The sequence below is a fragment of the Tenrec ecaudatus genome, chromosome 14 (assembly GCF_050624435.1).
Source record: "Tenrec ecaudatus isolate mTenEca1 chromosome 14, mTenEca1.hap1, whole genome shotgun sequence".
Taxonomy (NCBI): domain Eukaryota; kingdom Metazoa; phylum Chordata; class Mammalia; order Afrosoricida; family Tenrecidae; genus Tenrec; species Tenrec ecaudatus.
Window position 1 is genome coordinate 10,558,803 of NC_134543.1, and position 25,968 is coordinate 10,584,770.

General features: G+C 39.5%; 1 protein-coding gene across 3 annotated transcripts in view; it reads right to left on the bottom strand.

The window, feature by feature from the left end:
* Positions 1-25,968, bottom strand: part of UNC79 (unc-79 subunit of NALCN channel complex) — a 234,320-nt gene that overhangs the window by 167,197 nt on the left and 41,155 nt on the right. For all 3 annotated transcript variants that reach the window (XM_075531033.1, XM_075531032.1, XM_075531034.1), the window contains exon 5: positions 9,754-9,818. In XM_075531033.1, the coding sequence (XP_075387148.1) occupies positions 9,754-9,818 (65 nt within the window). The remainder of the gene's footprint in view (positions 1-9,753; positions 9,819-25,968) is intronic.

Below are 25,968 nucleotides of genomic sequence, written 5' to 3' on the forward strand. Positions count from 1 at the left end.
TCTACTATAGCTTCTTTAGTTGTTGGCTTGTTTTTATTGTTTGTGGCTGCATTTTCAGTAGCCTAAGCACAAGGATGAAACGTGTTAAGAGTTAATCAGGATATGTGAAATATCTGGGTGCTTGAAATCACCTGAGCAAAGCATGAAGATGATTGGCTGAATGTTGAACTCTGCCTCAGTTTACATTTCTCTGATTCACTCATCAGCTTGAAGTCTCTTCCTGCCCTTGAATAGATAACCAGTCATGCTGTAGTTGCAGGCCTACCTACACTCAGTCAGCCTGTGACACCGTCTCTTCAGAAACTACAGCCTGTCTTTTCTTCCGTGCTTTCACTGGTTTGAAAAGGGAAATTACCAGACTGGAAAAGCCAACCGCCCTATCATTTCAAGTTAAAAACATGAGTAGTTTGAATGATTGAGAAGAGAAAAGTTGAGATTGCTAAATTAAAAAAAATTAACCCATAATGATGTTTCAAATGACACATTCCCTGATGTTAAAGGTCCAGTGTAAAATTTTTCCTTAGATAAATGCAATGTTCTCTTAGTTACAATGAATGTATACACCCACACACGCACACATATCTGTGTGTGTCTGTTAAATTAGAGATTGGCTAACTCTTTTTCTGTAAGTGGCTAGAAATTATATGGTTTGGGGCTTTTAATAATAAATAAGGGGTTCATCAGTTTCTGTTGCAACTACTCAAATCTGCTATTGTAACAAGAAAATAGCTACAGACAATCTATAAGCAATTGAGTATAATTAGGTGACAATAAAACTTTATAAAAATCTGTAGTAGAGCATATTTGGCCTGTTGGAGCATACTTTATCAATCCCTATGTTAAATAAACACCTGGGTTTCAAAGCATTTACAAAGTTCTCTTCAGATATAGCCAACAAAAATCAAAAACATAGCAAAATGTAATGAGCTGTAACTCCTGATACAGTTCCACTTTTTAATCCAACCATAACTCATCTGTTACCTAAAAAAGTGTGTGTGTGTGTGTGTGTGTGTGTGTGTGTGTGTGTGTGTGTGTGATTGTTACTTATTGTAACAAAATGGGTAAAAATTTCCTATTTGGAAAAAAACAATATTATCTGAGAGGTATAGCTCACTAATAATAGAAGATTGATTCATTGATTTTTTTTTAGGACTAAGCCATTTCCTGCCTAACCATTGGTCAGTTTGTTACACTATGAAAGCTTGCATATGGCTGTGATCCTGTAAGCAATGTCACTGGTATTTCAAATACCAGCAGTGTCACCCAAAGTAGACTGGCTTCATCAGAGTTTCCAGACTAAGACAGACTAGGAAGAGAACCTGATGACCTACTTCAAAACACTGGTCATTGAAGCCTTATGACTAGCCACGAAACATGGTCTGATATAGTATAGATGATAAACACCTCATGTTCTCATCTCAAAGGTACTCACAATACAATTGGGGAGAAGTGTCACTTCAGAGTCAAGTGATCCTTAATCATGGATTAAATAATGGATGGGGAAAGTATTCAGGAACTTTATTTGCATGTGTGGAAGTTTTCAAAATTAGAAGAAGTCGCTGAAAACATTTATTAATACGTATACCACAGAACATATACATGTGAATCTAGAAAAAGTAGAAATTGTCACATGTAAAATGGAATGCATAAAAATCTATGTTCTAGGCATGCGAAAGCTAAAAGGCCTGGTAGGGCCATTTTGAATAGGACATCCAGATGACAGATAGAAAAGCAATAATGTGACATTGCTCCTCTCCAACAAGCACTTTTCAAGATTGATTCTGAAGTACACGGCTGTCAGCGATAGAGTAATGTCCACATGCTTACAAAGAAGATTAGTTAATATTTACACACCAACCACCTAATGACAAAGATGAAGAAATTGAAGAATTCTACCAATTTTTGTAGTCTAAAACTGATCAAACACACAATGAATTACTGGAGATCGGAGTGAGAAAATTAGAAATAAAGAAAAAACAGTAGTTGGAAAACATGGCTTTGCTGTTAGAAACAATGCCAGAGCTTGCACGAGAGAAATTTCCAAGACGAACAACTTATTCATTGAAAATACCCTTTTGCCACAAAATAAACAGCAACTACACAATTGGTCCTTTCTGGATGGAATACACAGGAATTAAACAGATTGCATCTGCAGAAAGAGATGATAAAAGACCTAAATAGCATCAATTAGAGAAAAGGCTAGGAACCAAGTGTGGAACAAATAAGCCACCAACTTTTTCTATGCAAATTCAAGTTGAAAGTGAAGAAAATGGAGAGTTCTTATGATAGTTAGGTTTTATGGCAACTTGGATGGGCCAACCTTCTCCCAGGATCGGATCTAACACAGTGTGGTCAACTTCATGATGGGATCTGCTGTGAGGCAGCCAAGCAGTTGTGGGGAGCATGTTGTTGTTAGATGCCCTATGTACAACAGGACTAAACACCGCTCAGCCTACACCATCCTCACAATTGTTCTGATGTTTGAGCCCATCATTGAAGTCACTGTGTCAATCCATCTCCTCTAGGGCCTTCCTCCTTATCATCCCCCTCCACTTTAGTAAGCATGATGTCCTTCCCCAGGGAGAGTCTCTCCTGAAACATGTCGGCAATTTATGAGATGAAGTCTCGCCATACTTGCCTCTAAGGATCATTCTGGCTGTACTTCTTCCAAGACAAATTTGTTTGCTCTTTGGGCACTCGGTGGTACTTTCAATAGTTTGGACAGCACCAGAGTTCAAATGCATCCATTAGTCCTTATTTAAAGCCCAACTTTCATATGTACAGGAGGCAAATGAAAATACCATGGCTTCAGTCAGATTTATCTTAATCCTCAAAGTAGCATCCTTACTTTTCAACACTTTAAAGAGGTCGTGAACATCAGATTGACCCAGTTCAATACATCCTTTGATTTCTTGACTGCTGCTTCCATAAGCAATGATTGTGGGTCCAAGCAAGATTAAATCCTTGACAACTTCAGTCTTTACACAGTTTATCATGATGTGATCTATTGGTCCAGTTATGAGGATTTTTGTCTTCTGTACATTGAGTTGTAATCTACACTGAAGCCTGTAATCCTTAATCTTCATCAGCACATGCTTCAAGTTCTGACTTTCAGCAAGCAAGACTGTGTCGTCTGCATATTGAAGGTTGTTAATAAGCCTTCCTCCAATTCTGATGCCACATTCTTCTTCATATAACCGAGCTTCTCTGATGGTGTGTTCCGGATAAAGATTGAATAAGTATGGTGAGAGGCTACAACCCTGATGCACAACCTGCTTAATTTGAAAGCATGCCGGATTCCCTTGTTCTGCTTGCACTACTGCCTCTTGATCCATGTACAGGTTCTTCATGAGCACAATGTAGCATTCTGGAATTCCCATTCTTCATAATGCTATCCACAGTTTTTTATGGTCCACACTATCAAATGCCTTTGCAGAGTGAACAAAACCCACATAAATAGCTTTCTAGTATCCTCTGTTTTCAGCCAATATCCATCTGACATCAACAATGATATCCTTTGTATCAAGTCAGCTTTTGAATCTGGCCTGGACCTCTGGCAGCTCCCCTGACAATGTACTGCTGCAAACATTGGATGATCTTCAGCGAAATTGTACTTGCATATGGTATCAATGATATTCTTCCATAATTTGCACATTCTGTTAGCCTACCTTTCTTTGGAATGTGTAAAAATACCACTCTCTTCCAGTCAGTTGTCCAGGTAGCTGTCTTGGCATAAATCAGTGAATGTCTCCAGTGCTTCATCAGCTTGTTGAAGTATTTCCACTGCTATTCCTTCAATACCTGGAAACTTTTTTTTGGTTAATGCGTTCAGTGAAGCTTGGATTTCTTCCTTTAGTACCACTGGTTCTTGCTTATATCCTACCTCTTGCAATGGGTGAATGTCTACTAGTTCCTTTTGATTCAGTGACTCAGTGTATACTTTCTGTCTTCTTTTAATGCTTCCTGTATCATTCAATATTTTGCCCATAGTATCAATAATGCAACTCAAGGCTTGAATTATTTCGTGACTTCTCTCAGTTTGAGATATGCTGAGCACGTTCTTCTATTCTGGCTTTCTAACTCTGGTCTTTGTGTATTTCATTGCAATCTTTTGCTTTGCCTTCTTGAACTGCTCTTTGAAATTTTCTATTCAGCTCACTGATTTAATCATTTATTACATGTGCTTTAGGTATGCTATAACAGCAAGCTTCAGAGTCTCTTACGACATTCACTTTGATTTTTTTTCTTTCCTGTCTAATGACCTTTTGCTTTCCTCATGTATGATGCTCCTGATATCATCCACAGCTCATCAGGTCTCCTTTCATTAGTGTTTAATGAGTCAAATCTGGTCTTGAGATGTTTTTGGCATTTAGGTGCAATCGGCTGAAGGTCATATTTTGGCTCTCATGGATTTATTTTCATTTTCTTCAGCTTCAACCCGAATTTATAGAGGAGCAATTGATGGTCTGCTCCACAGTGAGTCCCTGGCCAGGTTTAAGTTGCTGATATTTAGCTTCTATGTTGTCCTTTGCCCTGGACATAATCAATTTGATTTTTATGTATCTCATCTGGATATACATTTTAGCTGTGGATATTAACTTCTTCTTCGTCTCTTTTCACATGTGTAGTCGATTTGATTTCGGTATATTCCATCGGGAGAAGTGAACATTTTGTTGTTGAAATGGTTATTTGAGATGAGCACGTGATTGGTCTTGTAAAATTCTTTGCATGAGATCTCCAGCTTTGTTTCTTCGGTGAAGTTATTTGGTCCCGGGGATTTTTTTGTTGGTAATCCCTTGATAACCTTGTCTATTTCTTCTGTTGCTACGGATCTGTTGAGATTCTTGGCATCCATCGAGGATACTCTAGAGATGGATTGTTTTTCCAAGAATTTGTCCATGTCTTCCAAGTTGTTGAATACATTGGAGTACAATCCTTCATAGTACTGTGTAATTATCCTGTTGATTTCATTAGGATCTGTTATCATGTCCCCTCTTTCATCCCTTATTCTTGCTATTGAAATGTGTTCCCTCCTTTCTTTGGTTAGGTTTACCAGTGGTCTGTTGATTCTGTTTATCCTTTGAAAGAACCAACTTTTAGCAGCATTAATTTTTCCAGAGTCTTTGTATATTCCCTCTCCTGAATCTCAGCCCTGATTTTAATTATTTCTTTTCTTTTGCAATTAGTGGGATTGTCCTGCTGACTCTGCTCTAGTTGTTCTAAATTTTGTGCCAGCATATCAATCATGAGTCTCTCCTCATTTCTCAGATGTGCATGTATTGCTATGAAACTTCCTCTGATAAATGCCTTTGCTGTGTCCCATAAGTTTTGGTATGTCATGTGCTCATTCTCGTTGGTTTCTAGAAATTTCTTAATTTCATCTCTGATCTGTGCCAGTACACACTCCTTTTTCAGTAGAGAGTTATTCATCCTCTAATTGTTTTCCCTTGTTTTCTTTGTCTTCCTTTTGTTGATTTCCAGCCTTATGGCACAGTGGTCAGAGAACGAGATCTGTATGATATCAATGTGCTTAAATTTAAGTAGATTTGCCTTATGCCCCAGCATGTGGTCTATCTTCGAATATGTGTCATGCGTGCTTGATAAGAATGTGAATTTTTTTAGTACTTGGATGAAAAGCTCTGTAAATATCTATCAGGTCAAATTGTCTCGTAGTGTTTAGATCTCTAGCCTCCTTGTTGAGTTGATTTTCCTGTGATCTGTCTTTCTCAGAGAGTGGTGTATTGAAGTCACCCACTATAATTGTTGAGACTGTGATTTATTTTTTCATCTTTTGAAGTGTTTGCTTGACGTATTCAGTGGGTCTCTCATTTGGGGAGTATATGTTTACAATGCTTAGTGGTTCTTTGTCTACCATTCCCTTAAGCATTATATAGTGTCCCTCCTTATCTCTTTTTATGGTTTGCACTTTGAGGTCAATTTTATCTGAGATTAAGATTGCAACCCCTGCTTCTTTCTCCAGCCTTTAATTCTCAGGCTATTTTTGTCTGTAGCCTTGAGATGTGGGATAAGAAATATCATTGCTGACATCAAATAGATCTTGGTTAAAAGCAAGAAACAAAAGAAAGATATTTGCCTTGTTTTATTTACTACGCAAATATACTCAAATTTGTAGATGGTAAAAATTGTTAATTTTGCAAAGAATGAGAATTCCAGAGCCCTTTGTTATGCACTAGGAGAGCTCCAATACAGACCAAGAGTTGGTGGTTAACACAGGACAAGTAGATACTGCCTGACTTAATATCAGGAAAGGTGTGTGTCAAGGTTATATTACACTGGTTAACCTGAGGAAATAAATTTGAGAAGCTAAACTACAATCTATATACACAGGGGACTTCATTTTACTTGGATCCACAATCAACACTCATGGAAGCAGCAGTCAAGAGTTCAAAAACACTATTGCATTGGGAAAATCTACTATAAGAGACCTTTTAAGTGTTAAAAAAAGAAGAAAACGATGACATCTGACACTTTGTGCACTAAGGCCGCTGTGATCCAAGCTATCATCTTTTCAATCACTTTATATCCTTGCAAAAACCTAGACAAGCAGAAGGAAGATCCAGGAATAACTGATGCCTTTCAATGATGACGTTGGCAAGGGATATTGCCTATACCTTGGACAGCCAGAGGAACAGCAAAGCTATCTTGGAAGAAGTAAAACCAGAATACCCCTTAGAAGAGAAGATGTTGAGAGATCGTCTCACATAATTCTGACGTGGTACCAGAAGAGACCAGGCTCCGGATAAAGGCATCGTGCTTGGTAAAGTAGTAGGCTGGTGGGAAAGAGGAAGAACATCACTGAGACGGGTGGACGCAGTGGCTGCAACAATGGGCTCATACATAACAAGTGTGAGCCTGGCGCAGGACAGGGAAGTGTTTCATTCTGTTGTGCACACGGGATCACTATGAGTTGGGATGGGCCCAATGGCACCTCGCCACAACAGCCTCGATCAGCATCAACTACACGGCACCTAACAGCAACAGTAGCAATCCATTTCCCCAAAACTCCCACGCACCCCAACAGGGCCGCCTTAACATCAGTGCTGCTACTTTACCCCTTCCTCTTCTTTCCAGGGAGTCAATGAGACCTCTGCCAGGTGGAATCTCTTCATTTCACTCACAAGGAAACAATCCTAGAATGTTTAAACTGTAAAGTCTGAAATTAGCTAGCTGACCTGGTAAGTTACTTAATTGGCATGACCCATAAGACCTGTGCCTAGGAACTATATGGACCTTTTTCCACCCAAAGAGATGAGAAATGTTATTCCAGGATCATTTTAATTTGCATGTCTTTTTGTTATGATTGGGTTTGAGTATTTTGTCACATTTTAAGGGGGATGTACATCTATTTTGTTAATTATGTGTATAGCATTTCCCAGTATCTCTACTAGATAATTAATCTCATTCATTTATGGAAGTTCTTTGTATAGTAAGAAACTGGATCTTTGTTTGCATAATAAGTTGTAATTTGTTTTTCATTTCTTAATGCGTGTTTTTGGGTCCTGTTCAATTTCCTATTATATAGAAATTATTCATTTATTATACTAGTCAACACACACACAGACGCAAGGTTTGTGGCTAGAAATGTTCTATTCTCCTGCGAGGCCAATTCACATTCATATCAACGTTCATATCCGTACTCATCTCTGGCTATCACATTTTAAAAACACTATTTTTCTGTTTATATGTAACACATGCCTAAAGCATAGACAGGAAAATGATACCATGAAAAAGGAAATTGAAATAACTCATAAGTCCTCCATCTAGATGCAATTATACTTAACATTCTGATGAGAATTGCCTGTTTTTTCTACCGTGAATATGAATATACACCTATACAATTTTCCAACAAAATGGGCGCAACATTCCTCTCACTTCACATGATGTTGTCCGCATCTGGACACCCATGCTCTGTCATATGGTGTTAGTACAGGTTTGGCGAAGATTCACTTTGTAAAGGAGAAACATTGCTGGCTCAGGTACACAGTAGTAAAAAAGATGGTCCCTGCACAGGGTCTCTCTGAAAGGCATCCCTGTGTGCCCTGGCAGATGGTACAAACTGAAAATAGAAAAGGAGGCTCTTTAGGAAAACTGGGACTTAGAAAACAGGAAGGTTTGGCCTATCCTGGAAATCTGACTCTGGAATTCAGTACACAAGCAAAGTGAGGTGAGCCCAGGGGAGTGGACTGGGCTGTTTGCCTAGAAGAAGAGAAAAACGAATTTGTGATCATTTCCACAAGAAGGAGGCCAGAAAGCATTACTAACCGGGATGCCAGAGGGCTCCTGGGAATGCAGCCTGATCGAAAATCAAGGAAGACAACCTGAGAAGCCAGACAGAAAGGACTTTCTTTTCATGTCTGGGTGAACCCAGGGAAGAGGGAGGCTACCACTGAGGCAAAAAGAAGAAAGAAGGGATGTAGAAACTGAAGAGGGAACCACAAACGTCTCAGCATGAGGTAAGAAGTATGAGCTCCACGAATAATGAGAACTTACACATGCTTGGCCCAAGATATCTTCATGCTGGAGAAAAGTATCCTTGAACACCAAAAGGCTACTGAAGTGCAGCAGAAGGTGTAGCTGATAGAAAGGGAAAGACCTACACTTGCCCTTATCTGTTCTCTTCCAATATAAACTCCTTCCATTTGGCTTCAAGAGAAGCAGAGATTATAGTACTATAGGGACAGCCTGTGTTAGTAACATAGCTAACAGGGTAATTACTGGTCTACCACTGTCATTTTTGGTGTGGGGCATGCACTTTTAGTTCTTTTTTATATGTACTATATTGCATTTTACCCTTTCGACTTTGTTTCTTTAAAATGATAGTATTCTTTTTCTATTACTAGGTAACCTCAACAGTATACTTATTTACCTATAGGATATACAATTAATCTATAGAATAAGGGAGACAAAACTCCCATGGGTATTTATGATGTAATAATTTGTCTTAATCTAAAAATGTACCCCATCTTCAAAATATAAAAATTATTCCTTGCAAAACCACCGTGATCTATGTGATTTTCATTGGCTGACTGTTCAAAGCACATCAATAGGTCTTCCTTGCGAGTCCATGTCTGAAAATTTAGCTGAAATCCATTTATCATCACAACAACACACATCTCCAATGGCAGACAAGCGTTGACCAGAACACGTCTCCCACACTGAAGGTGAGAACAGAACCATTAAATCGCCAGTGCCCTCAGTCACACGTTAGGTACCCCTACTTTGCAGCAAAGGAGCGCTGACATGGCAGTGGCTAAGGGGCCCGGCTGCTAACTGAAAGTTGGGCAATTCCACACCTTATGTTCTGCAAAAACCTAAGGAGTGGTTTTCATCTCTCCTATATTGCCACTGTGTGTTGGAACTGATGTCAAGGCAACACATTTGTGAGCCATGTAGCACACACATGACACCAGGAGAAATTCCTCGAGTCTATTAGCTCACAGAGAAACCTGTTCAGACTTATCTAAGGATTTGACCAGGGTTATCCTGGTGATTAGATCAGTGTTGCCCCTCACTTGCTATGAACTCATAGCCCATTATTTATTGCTGTGGCTTGATCCAATCTGCCAAGGTACAATCGGATTGAACACAGAGGTTTTAGAGACTGCTACAGAGAACACGTCTCTGCTTCACAGAGAAGAAGCAATGCCACCTACTCCATTTCATATTGCAATTTACTTCTGATATTTGAACCATCGAGAGTACAATATGACAGCAGGTCTAAGACTACAGTACCTTCACAGCTGGTTTATTAATTGCATTGTGGCATTCGATGTGCTGGCAGTGGATGGGATTCCAGGCTGTAAAGAAAGCAGAGATGATAAATACTTCTTTTTAAATTACCCACGCCTGACTAAAAATCAGGAGATTCTTTACTCTTCCTCCCCTCCCCCAAGAGGCTCCCCAGCACATTAAAAGATTCTTAAAAATCTATACACAATTCAAAAATGGGATACAGATATCACAAGACCACCTGCGTCCCTCGGGGAGAGACAAGCTGAAATAAGGTATTCTACAGAGAATCATAATACAACATCACAATAAATCCCTAATGGCTCTCATTCTCTGGCTCCGCATGATTCTTCCAACCTCTCGGTTGAGTGGGTTCATCTCACAGAAGAGGGCGTCAGAGATAAGAAGGTTAAGTTCCTTGCTAGAGTCAGAGAGTTAGTGAATGGCAGGCTAGGGAGCTAGAACCTATAGTTCTTGCTGCTCAATACTCTTCTCACAGCATCACACTATGCTATGCATTCTAGATCTTGGCACTAGGAAAAACGGCAGTTATAATAACTAAAATGAATGGTAGCGCATTCTCCTCCATTCTGCCTTCCCACTCCATCCTTTTAAATATGGAGCCTGAAAAGTTGAGTTACTTGCCAAATTGAAATGCTTCTCTCTCATTTCTGGCCCACACACTCAACTTAGCTCGGAATGCATACAAAATGAGGGCAAGAGGCAAATGACCTGGGATCAGTGAGAACCACAACCAGCAATCATCATCAACCAAATGAGGAGGTAGCCCAAAGCTAAGTACTAACAACATTCCATCCTAAGTGCTTGAAAGTGGGCATTTTCTACATTGTTATAAACTAGCTGCTCTTAGAGGAAGAGCACTAGTGACGTTGTGGATAATACTTCAGCTACTAAGCAAACGCTCAGTAGTTAGAAACCAGCAGCAGTTCTGCCAGAGGCGGATGAGGCTTTCTTTTTTAGAGTTTTATTAGCACTTCATCCGCATGTCATACAATTCAATAGTTCAATCATATCAAGAAGAGTTGTACAATCATCACCACATTCAATTCCAGAACATCTTCTTCCTTGTACTCCTTGTTATTTGAGTAATTATCTTATTTTTTAATCGGAAGTTAACACATATATCCTATCATTCTATAGCTCAATCACATCAAGCAGTGTTGTACAATTGCTACCACATCAGTTTCAAAACATTCTCTTCCTTCCTGGACTCCTTGACATCGTCTCCCTTTTATCTTCCCGCCATCACCACCACCACTGTACTCCCCCCGCACCCCGCACCCCCACAGAAACCCTTATTCTACTTGCTGTCCCTATAGGTTCATCAAACCTGGAATTCACATACTGAAAAACATGTAACACAAACTCAAGAGGGTGACCCCCAATGACAACACATCTGAGATAACCCCAAAATGAACAGCAACAATATATATAATATAATAAATATATTATAACAATAATATAGAATATCCATATAGTTACATGTGTGTGTTATATATATTGAAAACCAGATCAGGTCCAGTGTGCATCAGAGTGGGGAACAAGTGACAAGGTTTAAACTGTTCGAGTCAGGTTTATCCCTTTGATCTATACTTGTCTCGCCAATGCCCTCTGTTTAGTAACCACTTTCCTCCCATTGCTCTATCATGCACAGAGGAAGATCACCCGAGACTAATTTCCTATGTGGATCCCACAGACATATCTTGGGCTCCCACGGTCACCCACAGCCTTCTGCAACCAGATTGTCACAATTTAGACTCTGACACTATTCCCTCAGACTTCAAATTATATGCTTTACAATTCTTCGGTGACTGATGATGGCGTGCTTCTTCCATGTGGACTCAGTTGACATCGCACTTAGATGGCTGCTTGTTTGGAGACAAGCCTTTAAGACCCCAGATGCTATTTTATCTGATAGCTGTTATCCCATAAAAACTTTCAGTCTCAGAAACCCACAAGGGCAGTTACACCTCGTCTGGTAGAGCTTCTATGAGTCAGAATGGACTTGATGAGAGCAAGGGAATCTTATAGGGCTATGATTTGCCTAAGAGGAAATAAATGACTGTGTGGATAAAGGATGACATCATGTAAGCATAGGCAAACCATTTCTTTAAGATTCCTTTCTTATATGTGGAAAATTCAAGACTTTTTTGGTTGTTTTACTACCCCTTGTTTTTGTGCTTATTATTGTCTCTGCTTGCCTATCTAGATAAGATAGACAGGATAAGCAATCCAGAGGAGAAAAGAATGGGACCATTGTGGGATATAAAAAGAAGGCATTCAGTTGCCACACTAATGTCTGGTCCCACCACAGGTAGGGCCCACTCCCTGTTTTAAGGACAATGAGCTACTTCCTCTAAAGGTTTGCTGGCCATTAGTCTGGTCCCTATAGGTGGGGTTCACACCTTAATGATAATGGTATGTATGGAGAGCCAGAGAACAGGTCAAACCTGCTAGGTGACATCCAAAGTTAGGCTGTCATCCTGAGTCTAGGATCCGCCCATCTTGTCACATGTGTGCCCTCAATCCCTCCCCTTCCTACTACATGTATACTCCTAGATCATCCCCCTCTCGTTGCTGTATAAACTATAGTACAATCCAGTCCTGTGACATATGTCTTTACCTGTAATTAGGGGGCTTGCATGCCCCCCAAATATATATATAAGCCTTGGTTAGTAATAAAGTGGCTCTCTCCTCTCCCCCATCCTCTCTCCCATGCTCTCTCCACCGGTCCTCATTCCCCTGTCCCCTCTCCCTTTGTCCTCCTTTCCCCCCTCTTCTGCCCTCTCTTCTCCCATCTCCACATGGACCACCAAGCAGGGCTGAGGTGAGCATGCTACCATGAAATGTGTCTGACTACATTATTGCACTCTCTCTTCTATCTCTCCTTATTCTCTATGACTTTATTATAGAATCTTATAGTAGTGGTTTTCCTATGCTCTATCTATCCATCTATTGACAGTACAATTGCACCTATCAAACCTGTGATTAGTTGTGGGGGACTGGCCTTCCCCCACAACCCATGGTTCACAGGAGAGGGAGAGGCAGAGGAAAAGAAGTGGTTGTCAACAAACCCAGGGACAAGGGAACAACAAGAGATCTTAAATTGACTGCAAGGAGGGTGTAAGGTGACTTGTAGGGCTTGACCCAGGGCAATGTAACTGAGAGGAATTACGGAAACCCAAATGAAGGCAGAAGAGGCTAGTGGGACAAGAAGAAAATAGAGGAAAGAACTAGGAGGCAAAGGGCATTTATATAGGTCTAAATACAAACATGTACATATGTAAATATATTTATATATAATGATAGGGAAATAGATCTACGTACATATATTTATAGATTTGGTACTAAGGTAGCAGATGGAGATTGAGTCTCTACTCAAGTACTCCCTCAATGCAAGAATACTTTGTTCTAATAACCTGGCATTCTGAATACTTTGTTCTAATAACCTGGAATTCTGTGATGCTCACCTTCACTGACATGATCACTGAAGACAAAATGGATGCATAAGCAAATGTGGTGGAGAAAGCTGATGGTGCACAACTATCAAAAGATATACCGTTTGGGGTCTTAAAGGTTTGAAGATAAACAAATGGCCATGTAACTGAGAACCAACAAAGCCCAAATGGAAGAAGCACACCAGCCTGGGTGATGATGAGATGTTGATAAGATCAGGTATCAGGCATCAAAGACCCAGAACAAACAATCATATTGATGTGAATGAGGGGGAGTGTGGAGTGGAGACCCAAAGCCCATCTGTAGATAATTGGACATTCCCTTACAGAAGGGTCACAAGGAAGAGACGAGCCAGTCAGGGTGCAGTATATCACCGTTGAAACATACAACTTTCCTCTAGGTCTTTAATGCTTCTCCTCCCCTGCCCCCCACCCCCCGACTATCATGACCTGAATTCTACCTTACAACCCTGGCTAGACCAGAGTATGTACATGGGTACAGATAAGAGCTGGAAACACAGAGAATCCAAGACATATAAACCCCTCAGGACCAATATTGAGAATGATACCAAGAGGGTAAGGGAAGGGGGAAGGGGCAGAAAGGGGGAACTGATGACAATGATCTACATATTACCCTCTCCCAGGAAGACAGACAATAGAAAAGAGGGTGAAAGGAGATATCAGTCAGTGTAAGACATGAAAGAATAATAATTTATAAATTATCAAGGGTTCATGAGGGAGGGAAGGTGGGGGAGGGAAGGGGAAAATGAGGAGCTGATATCAAGGGCTCAAGTAGAAAGATGATGGCAACAAATGTACAAATGTGCTTGACACAATACATGGATGATGGATTGTGATAAGAGTTGTAAAAGCCCTCAATAAAATGATTAAAAAGAAAGAAAATGCAGAGTAACAAGTTTTCTTGAACAAGTATGAAAATTTAGAGAAAACTATTGCATGAGTTTTAACTAGTACGTGAGTTACAAATACATGTCACATATACTCTATTCTTTCTATCCCAAACTAGTACAGCATTCTTTCTTGCTGAGGCCAGAAATGGTGGTAAAATCTGTCTCAACACTGAGTTACTATCAGAAACAAAGCTCACTGCCATCAAGTCGATTCCAAACCATGTTGTTACGTGCCATCAAGTTGATTCCGACACATAACGAGTTTATGCACAATAGGACGAAACACTGCGCGCGTGGTCCTGTGCCATCCCCACAATTGTTCTGAAACCCATTGTTGCAGCCACAGTGTCTGTCTGTCTCCTTGAAGGTCCTCATCGTTTTTTTTTTGCTCCTCTCTACTTTAACAAGCACGATGTCCTTCTCCAGAGACTGGTCTCCCTGACAATAGGTCCAAAGTATGGAAGACGAAGTCTCGTCGTCCTTGCCTCTAAGGAGCACGCTGGCCTTGCTTCTCCCAAGACAGATCACTTTGTTCTTTTGGAAGCCCTGGGTACGCTCGGTCTGCTTATCCAGCACCACCATTCAAATGCATCAACTCTTCTTGGTTCTGCTTTATTCAATGTCCAACTTTCACATACCTGTGGTACAATGGAGACCCCACGGCTTGGGCCAGGCCCCTCTTAGACCTCAAAGTAACTGCCTTGCTTTTCAATGCGTTAAAGTGGTCTTGTGCAGCAGATTTACCCCCATGCGATGCTTCATTTGATCTCTTGGCTGATACTTCCATGAGCATTGATTGTGGATCCAAGCAACTTCAACCTTTCTCCAGTTGTCTTCTTGGTACCTACTGATCCAGTTGGAAGATGATTCTGGTCTTCCTTACCTTGAGTTGTCATCCACACGGAAGACGACAGTCCTTGCTCTTCATCAGCTAGTGCTTCAATTCCTCCTCACTTTCAGCAAGCAAGGTTGTGTCATCAGTTTATCAAAGGTTGTTAATAAGCCCTTCTCCGATCTTGATACCACATTCTTCTTCATAGAATCTAGCTTCCCTGATGATTTGCTCAGCATACAGATTCAACAAGTATGGTGAGAAACTACAACCCTGACAACTTTTCTGATTTTAAACCATCCTCTATTCCTTTGTTCTGCTTGCACAACTGCCTTGTGATCCATGTACAAGTTCTACATGAGCACAATGAAGTGTTCTGGAATTTCCATTCTTCTCAAGGTTATCCATAAATTGTTATGATCCACACAGGCTAATGGTTTGGCATAGCCAAAAAATACAAGTAAACATCTTCCTGGCATCCTCTGCTCTTAGCCAAGGATTCATGTGATATCAGCAATAACGGCCCTTGTTCTATGTCCTCTTCTGAATCCAGGCTGAACTTCCGGCAGCTCCCTGTCAATGTACCGCTGCAGCTGGTGTTGGATGATCTTCAGCAGAAATGTACTTGCATGTGGTATCAATGATATTCTTCTACAGTTTGAGCATTCTGGCGGGTCACCTTTCTTTCTTTTCTTTATAATTTTTTGGTCACCTTTCTTTGGAATGGGTACAAATAAGGATCTCTTTCAGTATCTGTCTTCCGAATTTGCTGGTATAAAAGAATGAGTGCTTTGAGTGCTTCACTCGCTTGTTGAAAGATTTCATTTGGTGTTCCATCAATCCCTGGAGCCTTGCTTTTGCCTAGTGTTTTCAGTGCAGCTTGAACGTCTTCCTTCGTCACCATCGGTTCTTGCTCATATGCTGCCTCCTCAAATGGTGGCATATCGACGAGATCTTTTTGGTTCAGTGACTCTGTGCATTCTTCCCTCTTCCGTGAATGCTTCCTGCACCACTCAATATTTTGCCAACAGAGTCTTTCAATATTTAAACTTGAACCTCGACTTTGTTCTTGAGTTCTTTCAGCTTGAGAAATGCCAAGCGTGCTCTTCCCTTTTAGTTTTCCAGTGGTGGGTCTTTGACTATTCATCACACTATTTGGCCTTGTCTCCTGGAGCTGCTCTTTGAATCTTTCTTTTTATCGTTTTATTGGGAGCTCTTACAGATATTATAACAATCCATAGTTCAGTTGCATCGAGCATAATTGCAAAATTGCTGCCACCATCAGTTACATCACATTTTATTTCTTCTTGAGCTCCTTGATATCAGCTCCTCTTTATCATCTCCCTCTCCCCACCCACCCCCAGGACCCCTTATTATTATATGTTGTTGTTGTTATACTAGTGGATCAGTTCACCTACAGTTCTGTTATTCTTTCCCCTCAAATGCGATTATACTGACATCATTGCTATTAGCTCCCCCATCTCCCCCTCCCCCTTCTCTTGCTACACTCTCAGGGAATCATTACTCCCATTACTGTTTCTGAAGGGTTATCTATCTTGGCCTTCATATAACGAAGGTTCTTAATTATATAAATGAACATAGGCAGGTCTAACACGATTGATGAGGTAAAACAAAGACCATAATAGTAAGGGGAAGGAATAATAAAGAACTAGAGGATAGTTCTGTGTTTCATCAGTGCTTACCTGCACCCTCGATATATCATCCCTGCCATGTGGCCCTACTGTGAGGGACTCCCCAAATATCTTATATGTGGGTTTCGGGTCTCCACGTTGTTCATGGTCCTTCACATCCTTTTTTGATTATCTCAAAAAATAATCCATTTGATTACTTGTTTTTGAACTTCTGATACCTCTTCCCATTGACACCTTATGATCACAAAGGCTGGTGTGCTTCTTCGGCCTTGTTGCTTCCCTGCTAGGTGGCCGCTTCTTTACCTTCAAGCCTTTAAGTCCCAGACGCTATATCTTGTAACAGCGTCAGGAAAGTGAGCATCACACAGTGTCACATATTGGAACAACTGTCCTTGTACTGAGGTAGGATTTAGTAGAGGCCCAAAGTCCATCTGCTTTCTTGTTGTATTTACATATATACATATATATATATATAAACATACACACACACACATAGACAAGTACACCTACCTTGACATATTTACATAATTACATATACATATATCAATATTTACACCTATATGTAATTTTTACATTCTTCTTCCTTCTTTTTCCTTTCCTCCTGCCCCGCTATCATGTTTACCCATCGTTCACCTCTCAGTAATTACTCTTGGATACACTTCAATTGATCAAACATGACCAGGAATGCTACACCTTCTTTGCCATCAATTTTAGATTCCTTGTTATTCCCCTGTCCCTGTCGTCATTGACTCACTGCTCCCCTGTCCTGTGTCGTCCTGTCCAATGCCCCCTACCCCAACCTCATAAACATTGGTCCCATCACTATTTCCTCAGGATTGCTTATTCTGCCTCGCTTATATAAGCACCAAAAGAGAAACACAAAATAAAAACAAGAAAACAAAAGCAACAAAAAGAAAAAAGACCATACAGATAGTTCCTAATCTGTTATCCTCACTCAAAGTAGATGAGTATCTCTTTGCTAAATAGTGAGCAGGCCCTGTTACAATCCATCAGTCCAGTCCCCATTTCTTTCAGGTTCCATATCATGGGACGCGCTTACCTAACAGCACTTGTACCCTTTTCGTCCTCGGCATCATGACCAAGAGGCATGCCTCCTTCATCATGTATTCCACCTGCCCTAGGTATTCTGTGATTAGGAGCAAGTTTCAGAGTCTCTTCTAACACTCTGATCTTGTCTTACTTTCCTGTCTTTAACGACCTTTTGCTTTCTTCACGGATGTCCTCCCACAGCTCATTAGGTCTTTTGTCATTAGTGTTTAACGAGTCTATAACGAGTCTCATGTATTTCTGTGACATTCTCAAAATCCATGTGGGTTAGAATCAAGGTTGTATTTAAGTTGCCGTAGACTTGTTTTAATTTTTTAGCTTTCACCTGAAATTATATATGAACAATTGATGATCTAGCATGGTTTAACTCCTCATACTGGGCTTCTTTATCTTCTCTTACCAGAGATATAATCAATCTGATTTTTGTGTATCCCATCTGGAGAAGTCCATGTGTATAGTCACCTTCAGAGTTGTTGAAATATATTTGCTATGAACAAGTTGTTATCTGGAAAAAGTCTGTCCCAGGATCTCCAGCTCATTTGTTATCACCAAGATCACATTTTCCAACTACTGTTCCTTCCTCTTTGTTTCCAACTTTTTCATTCCAATTGACAATAATTATCAATGCATCTTGATTGCATGTGTTATCAATTTCAGACTGAAGATGTTAGTAGAATTCTTCAGTTTCTTCTTCACTAGCTTTTGCGGTTGGTGCATAAATTTAAATTTGTATTGATTGAATTTCCTTGAAGGCAGATCGATCTTATCCTATCAAAGACAGCATTGTACTACAAGATTGATTTTAGAGTGTTCTTTTTAACAATGAATGCAACAGCATTCTTGGTTGTGTTATTCCTGGCATAGGAAGTCATATGCCTTTCTGATTCAAAATGGCCAATACCAATCCATTTCAGCTCTCTCGTGCCTAGGATATCGATCTCTATCTAATCCATTTAATTTTTGAACACATAGATCCATACTTTGAACGTTCCAGTTCCAACCATTAACAGATGTTTCTCCTTACCTTATGTCATGGCCTATCCGCAAATGAAGATCCCAAAGGTTCCATTCCCATAGGCTTTACCTGACTCATGTGACCACAGTCAAGTCCATTCCAAGAGAGCAGCTCCTCTTCCGTCACATTTCAAGTGTCCTCTGACCTGAAGGGAACATCCGCTGGCCCTATCGTGGAAAATGTTCTGCTTCCGTTATTTAGGGCTTCAGTATCTGACAGTGTTTGAAGCTATGCATAAAACTGTCGGCACTCCTTCCTCCAACGTGCAGAACAGAGTCCGTCATTGTCTGTTCTTAGTCTGGAACTCCACTGGACCCTGTCCCTTTGGGTGACCCTGCTGGCATTTCAAATACCAGTGGCACAGCTTCCAGTATCACAGCAATATGCAAGCCACCACGGTACTGCAAACTGACTGACAAGTACCGGTCCAACTCCTAGTAACCCTATTTAAAGTTGGCATAAAGGGTAAAATCTGTCCACTGATTAACCCTAAGTTAGCACATTATGAGAATGTTTGCAGACTGCATTATAAATATCAAGAAGATGACACTGATACTTGTAATTAGGAGTAAAATTCATGTACACACATGAGGGCAAGTGAAAATAGTACTGCTACAAAAATCATATCAACTTTCATTAAACAAAAATATCAAGCTATTACTTCTTGACATAGTCTCCATTTAGGGCTATACACTTCTGTAAGAGACGTTGCTGTCTGTCTAAAAGAACTCCCTAAAGAACTCCACGCTCTGTGATTGACACCATCTCAATATGGCTGTTTGAGCATCCTTGAGGCACCCAAATTGTGTTTCTTTAAATGTTCTTTGAGTTTGAGGAGCAAAAATATGTCTGAACGGGGCAGGATTGGAGCTGAAGGGTGGAGAGGGTATGGTTTGCCAATGAACTTCTTATAGGATAGCTCTTGCTACCCTCAAAGAAAGAGCAGCTGCCTTTTCATGATGGAGAAAAAGTCCTTGATCCTTGTGAAATTCCAAAATCCAGTCATCATTACCTTCTGAACTGACCTCTCTGTCTTGAATTTATCTGACCCAGACACCCCGCCTCTAAGCCATTGTTTCGATCGGATCTTTTTTAAGGTGCCCCAATGAGACTAAGACTGAAAAAAACTTGTCCGCAGCCTTCAGTTGACACCGAGAGATGCATAAAAATGACTTGTTTGGAATAAGCTCATGTGTGTATGAACTAGAACCATACTAGAAAGACTTTTTGACTTATTCTCAGACACCAACAATTCAGAATGTGCACCAGCCAAAACACTTGAGACCCCTGCTGTTCTAGACATGAATGCTATAAAGGTGAGTGGTGGGGATATTCTGGGGAAGACATAGCAGTAGTATAAGTTTTTTATTGCATTTGTCCAGAGTGGCACTGAGTTAGGAAGAAGTTGTCAGAAAATCTATTTAAGTTCATTAAAGTCATATGAGAAATTTTTTAACTAATGATTCTTAGTTTTGGCCATCTATCAAAAATCACCTGCCAAAGTTTAAAAAAATACTTATCTCTAAATAGATGTTAAAGCTAATAACTTAAAATCTCGGGGAATAAAGCACAGATAGTTATAGTTGGGAAACTATCATTTATTCTGATAGAAAGGCAATCGATAAACTTTATCAGTTGGCAAATATTATCATCATAATGAACCCCTCCTCATTCAAAATGTGGTAACAAAAATTAGAGCATAAAACTAAAGCAGAAAAATTTTTTTTAAAAAACCTAAAGCAGGCAAGAACCATGCTTCCAACCTTGATAGAGTCATTGAATTTGTCTTCCCACCATGACCAAACTGACAATGGAAAGTACATATAAAACATTTGTTCTTAGAAAATGGACTACAGGTGCTGCCGCACAGTGATCCTTGAGAGAGAGACTCGATGAGCTCTTACAATCTCTCTACAATCCAGGCTGTCTTCCTGGAAACAATTTCCAGACTTTCAACCTAAAAGCAGAAAGATACGGTGGTTTCATTGCGTTGCGGGAGAAGAAATTGGAGTTGGGAGAGGCACCGTGGCTAGAATTGGCTGCATGGAGTAACAAAGAGAAGGGAGATATGCAAAAGAAAAAGGTCTAGCCATCTGAGTAGGAGCCCTTCCGAGTCCTTGACTTCATATAAACTGAACAGGTACAAGGTAAAATCCCATGGGCGTAGGTAAAGCACAACTAGGGGGGACCTGTAATGTAAACAAATCCTAGGGTTCACATAGGTCTGAGAGATCATCAAGGTAAGCCAATCAGCATGGAGGGAACTTGTCGAATACCAGGAGCATTCAGGAGAGACTCCAGGTGAGTTGAATCTTAGACATAGGCCTATTCTAGGCTTAGAGAAAAGAGGACTCTTGGCTCACCCTATCAAAACTCAAGAGCTTTGCAAAGATCAATTGGATCCACAAGTAACTTAACTGACTGCCAAAACAGGCACCAACACACTTCAGTGCACTTTAAAGAGAGATGATCAGACATTCAACAGTGAAATATGCACATAGTCAGTCTATCATGCAGCCAAACTGTCCTGGATGTTTAAAAATGGAGGGGAAATGTTAGGCATAACCAGGGGTGGAAGGAGTGAATATAAACAAACTTGGAAATTACCGAGGTGAAGTCCTTAGCAGACAACAAAGTTGAAATATCTTCAAAGGGAAGATATACTTTATAAGTACAGTAATTAGCAAAGAATTTGAAATATCTTCAAAGATATTTCATTGAAGATATTCAATCATCAATGAACATAATGAAGAGATAGATGGAAGAAAGAATAAAAGAAGTTCATGAGACTTCTTGAAATAAAAGACAACACATAATTTAAAATGTATCTAATAAGCCTAATAGCAAATTAGACATTTCAGAAAAAGACCAGTTATCTGCAAATTAGAGGGTTTAACAACAGAAACTTTCCACACTAAAGCACCGAGAGGAAAGTAAATAGACCTTTAATGAACTGTAGGCGATGAGAGGCCATAGAAAGGATAAGTGATCCAAGCCCCAAAGGAGCAGAAAGGAGAAAACATTTGAAGAAACATGGCCAGAAATTTTCAAACCTGATGAAAACTGCAAACCCACAGATGAAAGAAGCTCAAAGGCTCCAAGGAAAGATAAGCGAAAACCACATCAAAACTAACCATAATGTTTGAGAACCAGTGACAAACAGAACACACGAAAAGCAATCAGGGAAAAGAGAGACATATTACTTGCACGGAAACAAAGATAAGAATGATTGCTAATTTCTTATCAGAAATACAGAGGATATTAGCGAACACCTTTTGTAAGCCTGTAATTCATTTCACGTGTATTTTGTGATGGTGACTGTGGAAGGGTCAGGTATTTGAAGAAAGTCAAAGCTGAACTACTTGTGACCTTAAATAGAGGTAGAGTGATCACGTGCATTGTCAACGCAAGACTGTCAATTAATTGCCAGAGTTACTGTGATGTCATTGCTTTTGTATTATTATTCAAGTTCAGAGAGAGTGAGTTTTGACTATAAAAATGTTTTACTATTAAGGATGTAAAAAATAATCTTGAAGTTTCATGTGGTGATGGCACATGGCTGAATGAACACTTTGCGTATTTGGTTATAACTATTCGGGGCTTTTCCATAAAATACCAATGAACTAGGAAAAAAAAAAAGAACTCAAGCCAGGCTGAAGGAAAAGCATCACAAGAAAGAAACTGAAACGGACACAAAGAATAAATAGTCAAATATGGTTGATAATGATACAAAAACCCTTTTACTTATTTTAAATTTTTGTTAAAATATTATTTAATTTTAAAACAAAAATTATAGCAATATATTGTAAGGTTAATAGAAGTAAACTATTTGATAACAAGAACAGAAATGATGCGAAAGGAAAGTGCATAGGATTCTTGTAAAGTAATAAAATATTACTATATTTCATATAGAAAGATGTTTACTTGTGTTTCATTGACTGTGAAAGAAAGGCATTTGACTGTGTGGGCCATAATAAACTTTGGGTGACCTTGAGAAGAATGGAAATTCCAGAACACTTCGTTGTGCTCATGTGGAACTTGCACATGGATCACACGGCAGGTGTGCAAGCAGAACAAAGGAATAGAGGATGGCTTAAAGTCAGGCCAGGTGTGCATCCAGGTTGTGTTCCCTCACCATACTTGCTCAACCTGCATGCCGAGCAAATCATCAGGGAAGCTGGATTCTATGAAGCAGGATGTGGTATCAGGATCAGAGAAGGGCTTATTAACAACCTTTGATACACAGATGACACAGCCTTGCTTGCTGAAAGTGAGGAGGAATTGAAGCACTAGCTGACGAAGAGCAAGGACTGTCGCCTTCCGTGTGGATGACAACTCAAGGTAAGGAAGACCAGAATCATCTTCCAACTGGACCAGTAGGTACCAAGAAGACAACTGGAGAAAGGTTGAAGCTGTGAAGGATTTTATGTTGCTTGGATCCACAATCAATGCTCATGGAAGTAGCAGCCAAGAGATCAAATGAAGCATCGCATGGGGGTAAATCTGCTGCACAAGACCACTTTAGCGCATTGAAAAGCAAGGCTGTTACTTTGAGGACTAAGAGGGGCCTGGCCCAAGCCGTGGGGTCTCCATTGTACCACAGGTATGTGAAAGTTGGACATTGAATAAAGCAGAACCAAGAAGAGTCGATGCATTTGCATGGTGGTGCTGGATAAGAAGACCGAGCGTACCCAGGGCTTCCAAAAGAACAAAGTGATCTGTCTTGGGAGAAGCAAGGCCAGCGTGCTCCTTAGAGGCAAGGTCGAGGAGACTTCGTCTTCCATACTTTGGAAATGTTAGGAGAGACCTGTCCCTAAAGAAGGACATCATGTTTGGTAAGTCTGAAGGGCAGTGAGAAGGAGGAAGGCCCTCGAGGAGCGGGATGGACACCGTGGCTGCATCAAAGGCTCAAGCATAAGAACAATGACGAGGATGGCACAGGACTGGGCAGTGTTCCGTTCTGTTGTTGCACAGGTTCAATATGGGTCGGAGCCAACTCCATGACACTGAACAACAACAACAATAAAATATGCTTCCCATGAGGAACACACTCAAAATATAAAACAGAAATAGTTATAAGTCAACAGATGAACAAGTAATACCATGCATATACTATTGGTGTTATGTGTTACTGAGTCAATTCTGACTCACTGAGACTCTGCAAAGCAGAGTAGAATTAGCCCATAGAGTTTCCATGTGTGTAATCTTTATGGAGTCGACTCTCCCACAGCAGAGGGCAGGTCCAAACTCCCAAACTTTGGGATAGCAACCAAATGTTTAAACTCCACCATATCAGGACTCCTTGGGTTAATCATAGGAAAGTTTAAGTATCTATATAAATATAAATAAAATGGCTTCAATGAAAAGAAACTTAACAGGGCAAAGAAGGATATTTTATGATGACTAAAGATTCCATTCATCAAGAAAGCATTACAATCATAAAATTTTGTGCATCTAGTTATAAACCTTCAAGTGACATGAAGCAAAAGCTGACAAAATTGAAGGAAGAAATATACAATCCATAAATGGAGTTATAAATTTCAACAGTTCTCACTCGGTAATTGATAAAACAAGCAGATATGAAATCAATAAAAATAGATGACTATATAAACTTCCAAAACAACTAGACCTAATTATTTTTGACAGATATTTCTACTCAATCACTGTGGAATAAACACCCCTTTCAACTGCATGTGCAACATTTGCCAGGCTAGACAATATTCTGGATGATAAAGTGAGTCTCAAACATTTTGGTGGGGCTAAATAATAAAAACATGTTATCTGGCAACAATGCAATTAATCTAAGAATCTGATAAAAATCTATCTGGAATATGTAAAATATTTATTAATCTTAAAACCCACTTCAAAATCATTCACACATCAATGAAGAAGTTACAAGGATTTTTTGGAAATTATTCTGTACTGAAACTCACCATAAAAAAACACAATTTATTAAGTTTGTGAGATGCAAATAAAGTAATGCTTAAAGGGAAACTTACAACTACAAATGCTTATGTTAGAAAATAGAAGTCCAAAATAAATGATCTATGCTTCTACCTTAGATTTAAAAAATGAACAAATGAAGTGTAAAATTAGTAGAAAGAAAAAATACATGAAACATCTAACAAAATAGAAAACAAACCTTAAAAATCAAAACAACCCAAAACTAGCTTTTTCAGAAAGTTCAATAAAATTGAAAAGTGTCTAGTTAGCCAGGAGATTTTTTTTTTAATTCACTGCCATTGAGGTGATTCAGACTCAATGGACAGGGTAGAATTCCCCCTATGAGTTTCCAAGATTGCAGCTCTTTAATGGACTTCTGCAGAGTAACTGGTGGGTTTGAACTGCTGACATTATGATTAGCAGTCCAACACCTAACCATGAGCCCACCAGAGCTCCTTAGTTAGCCCAAGGAAGAAATCAATAGAGAAGACACAAAATGATATATCAGGAGTGAAAGGTAGGACATCACTACAGAGCCAATAATTTTGACAACTATGATGAAATGCACACATTCAGTGAAAGGCAAAGTTACAAAATCTGACTCACTAAAAAGTGTAAAACTTAAATAGCCCCACAACCATTTTAAAGAAAGTGAATTCATAAATCAAAATTTTAAAAAAGGAAACCCCAAGCCCTGATAAAGATACTGGTGAATTCTACTAACCATTTAAAAAATAAAAAAGGAAAATACAAAGCCTACATAAACTCTTTCAGAAAATAGATGACAAGAAATCTCATTTTATGAAGCCAGAATGACTCCATAAACAAAGCCACGTGAAAATATTACAACAAAAGAAAATTAGACCAATATCCTTTATAAAAATAGAAATGAGAATGCTTAACAAAAATATAGCAAATTGAATCTAGCACAATAGCATAGGATAATGATGTGGGTTTTGTTTGTCCCAGGAGCATGAGATTGCTTTAATATTGCAAATCAAATCAATGTAATTTATCATATCAACAGAAAAAATGGGAAATCACATGACCACTTAGTCAGTAAAGGACAAAATGGATTTTATGAAAATCGATACCCATTCATGATAAAAATTCATCAACAATTTAAAATAGCAATTTCCTCAATCTGATAAAAGGCATCTAGAAAAAACTTACAGCTCACATTACATTTAATGGTGAACGACTGAATACTTCCCCTAATGATCAGAAAATAAATAAATAAATAAATAAATAAATAGGACTGTCGACTCTCAGAACTTCTATTCAATGCAGAATGAGGTACTGCAAGGGGAGGAAAAAATAA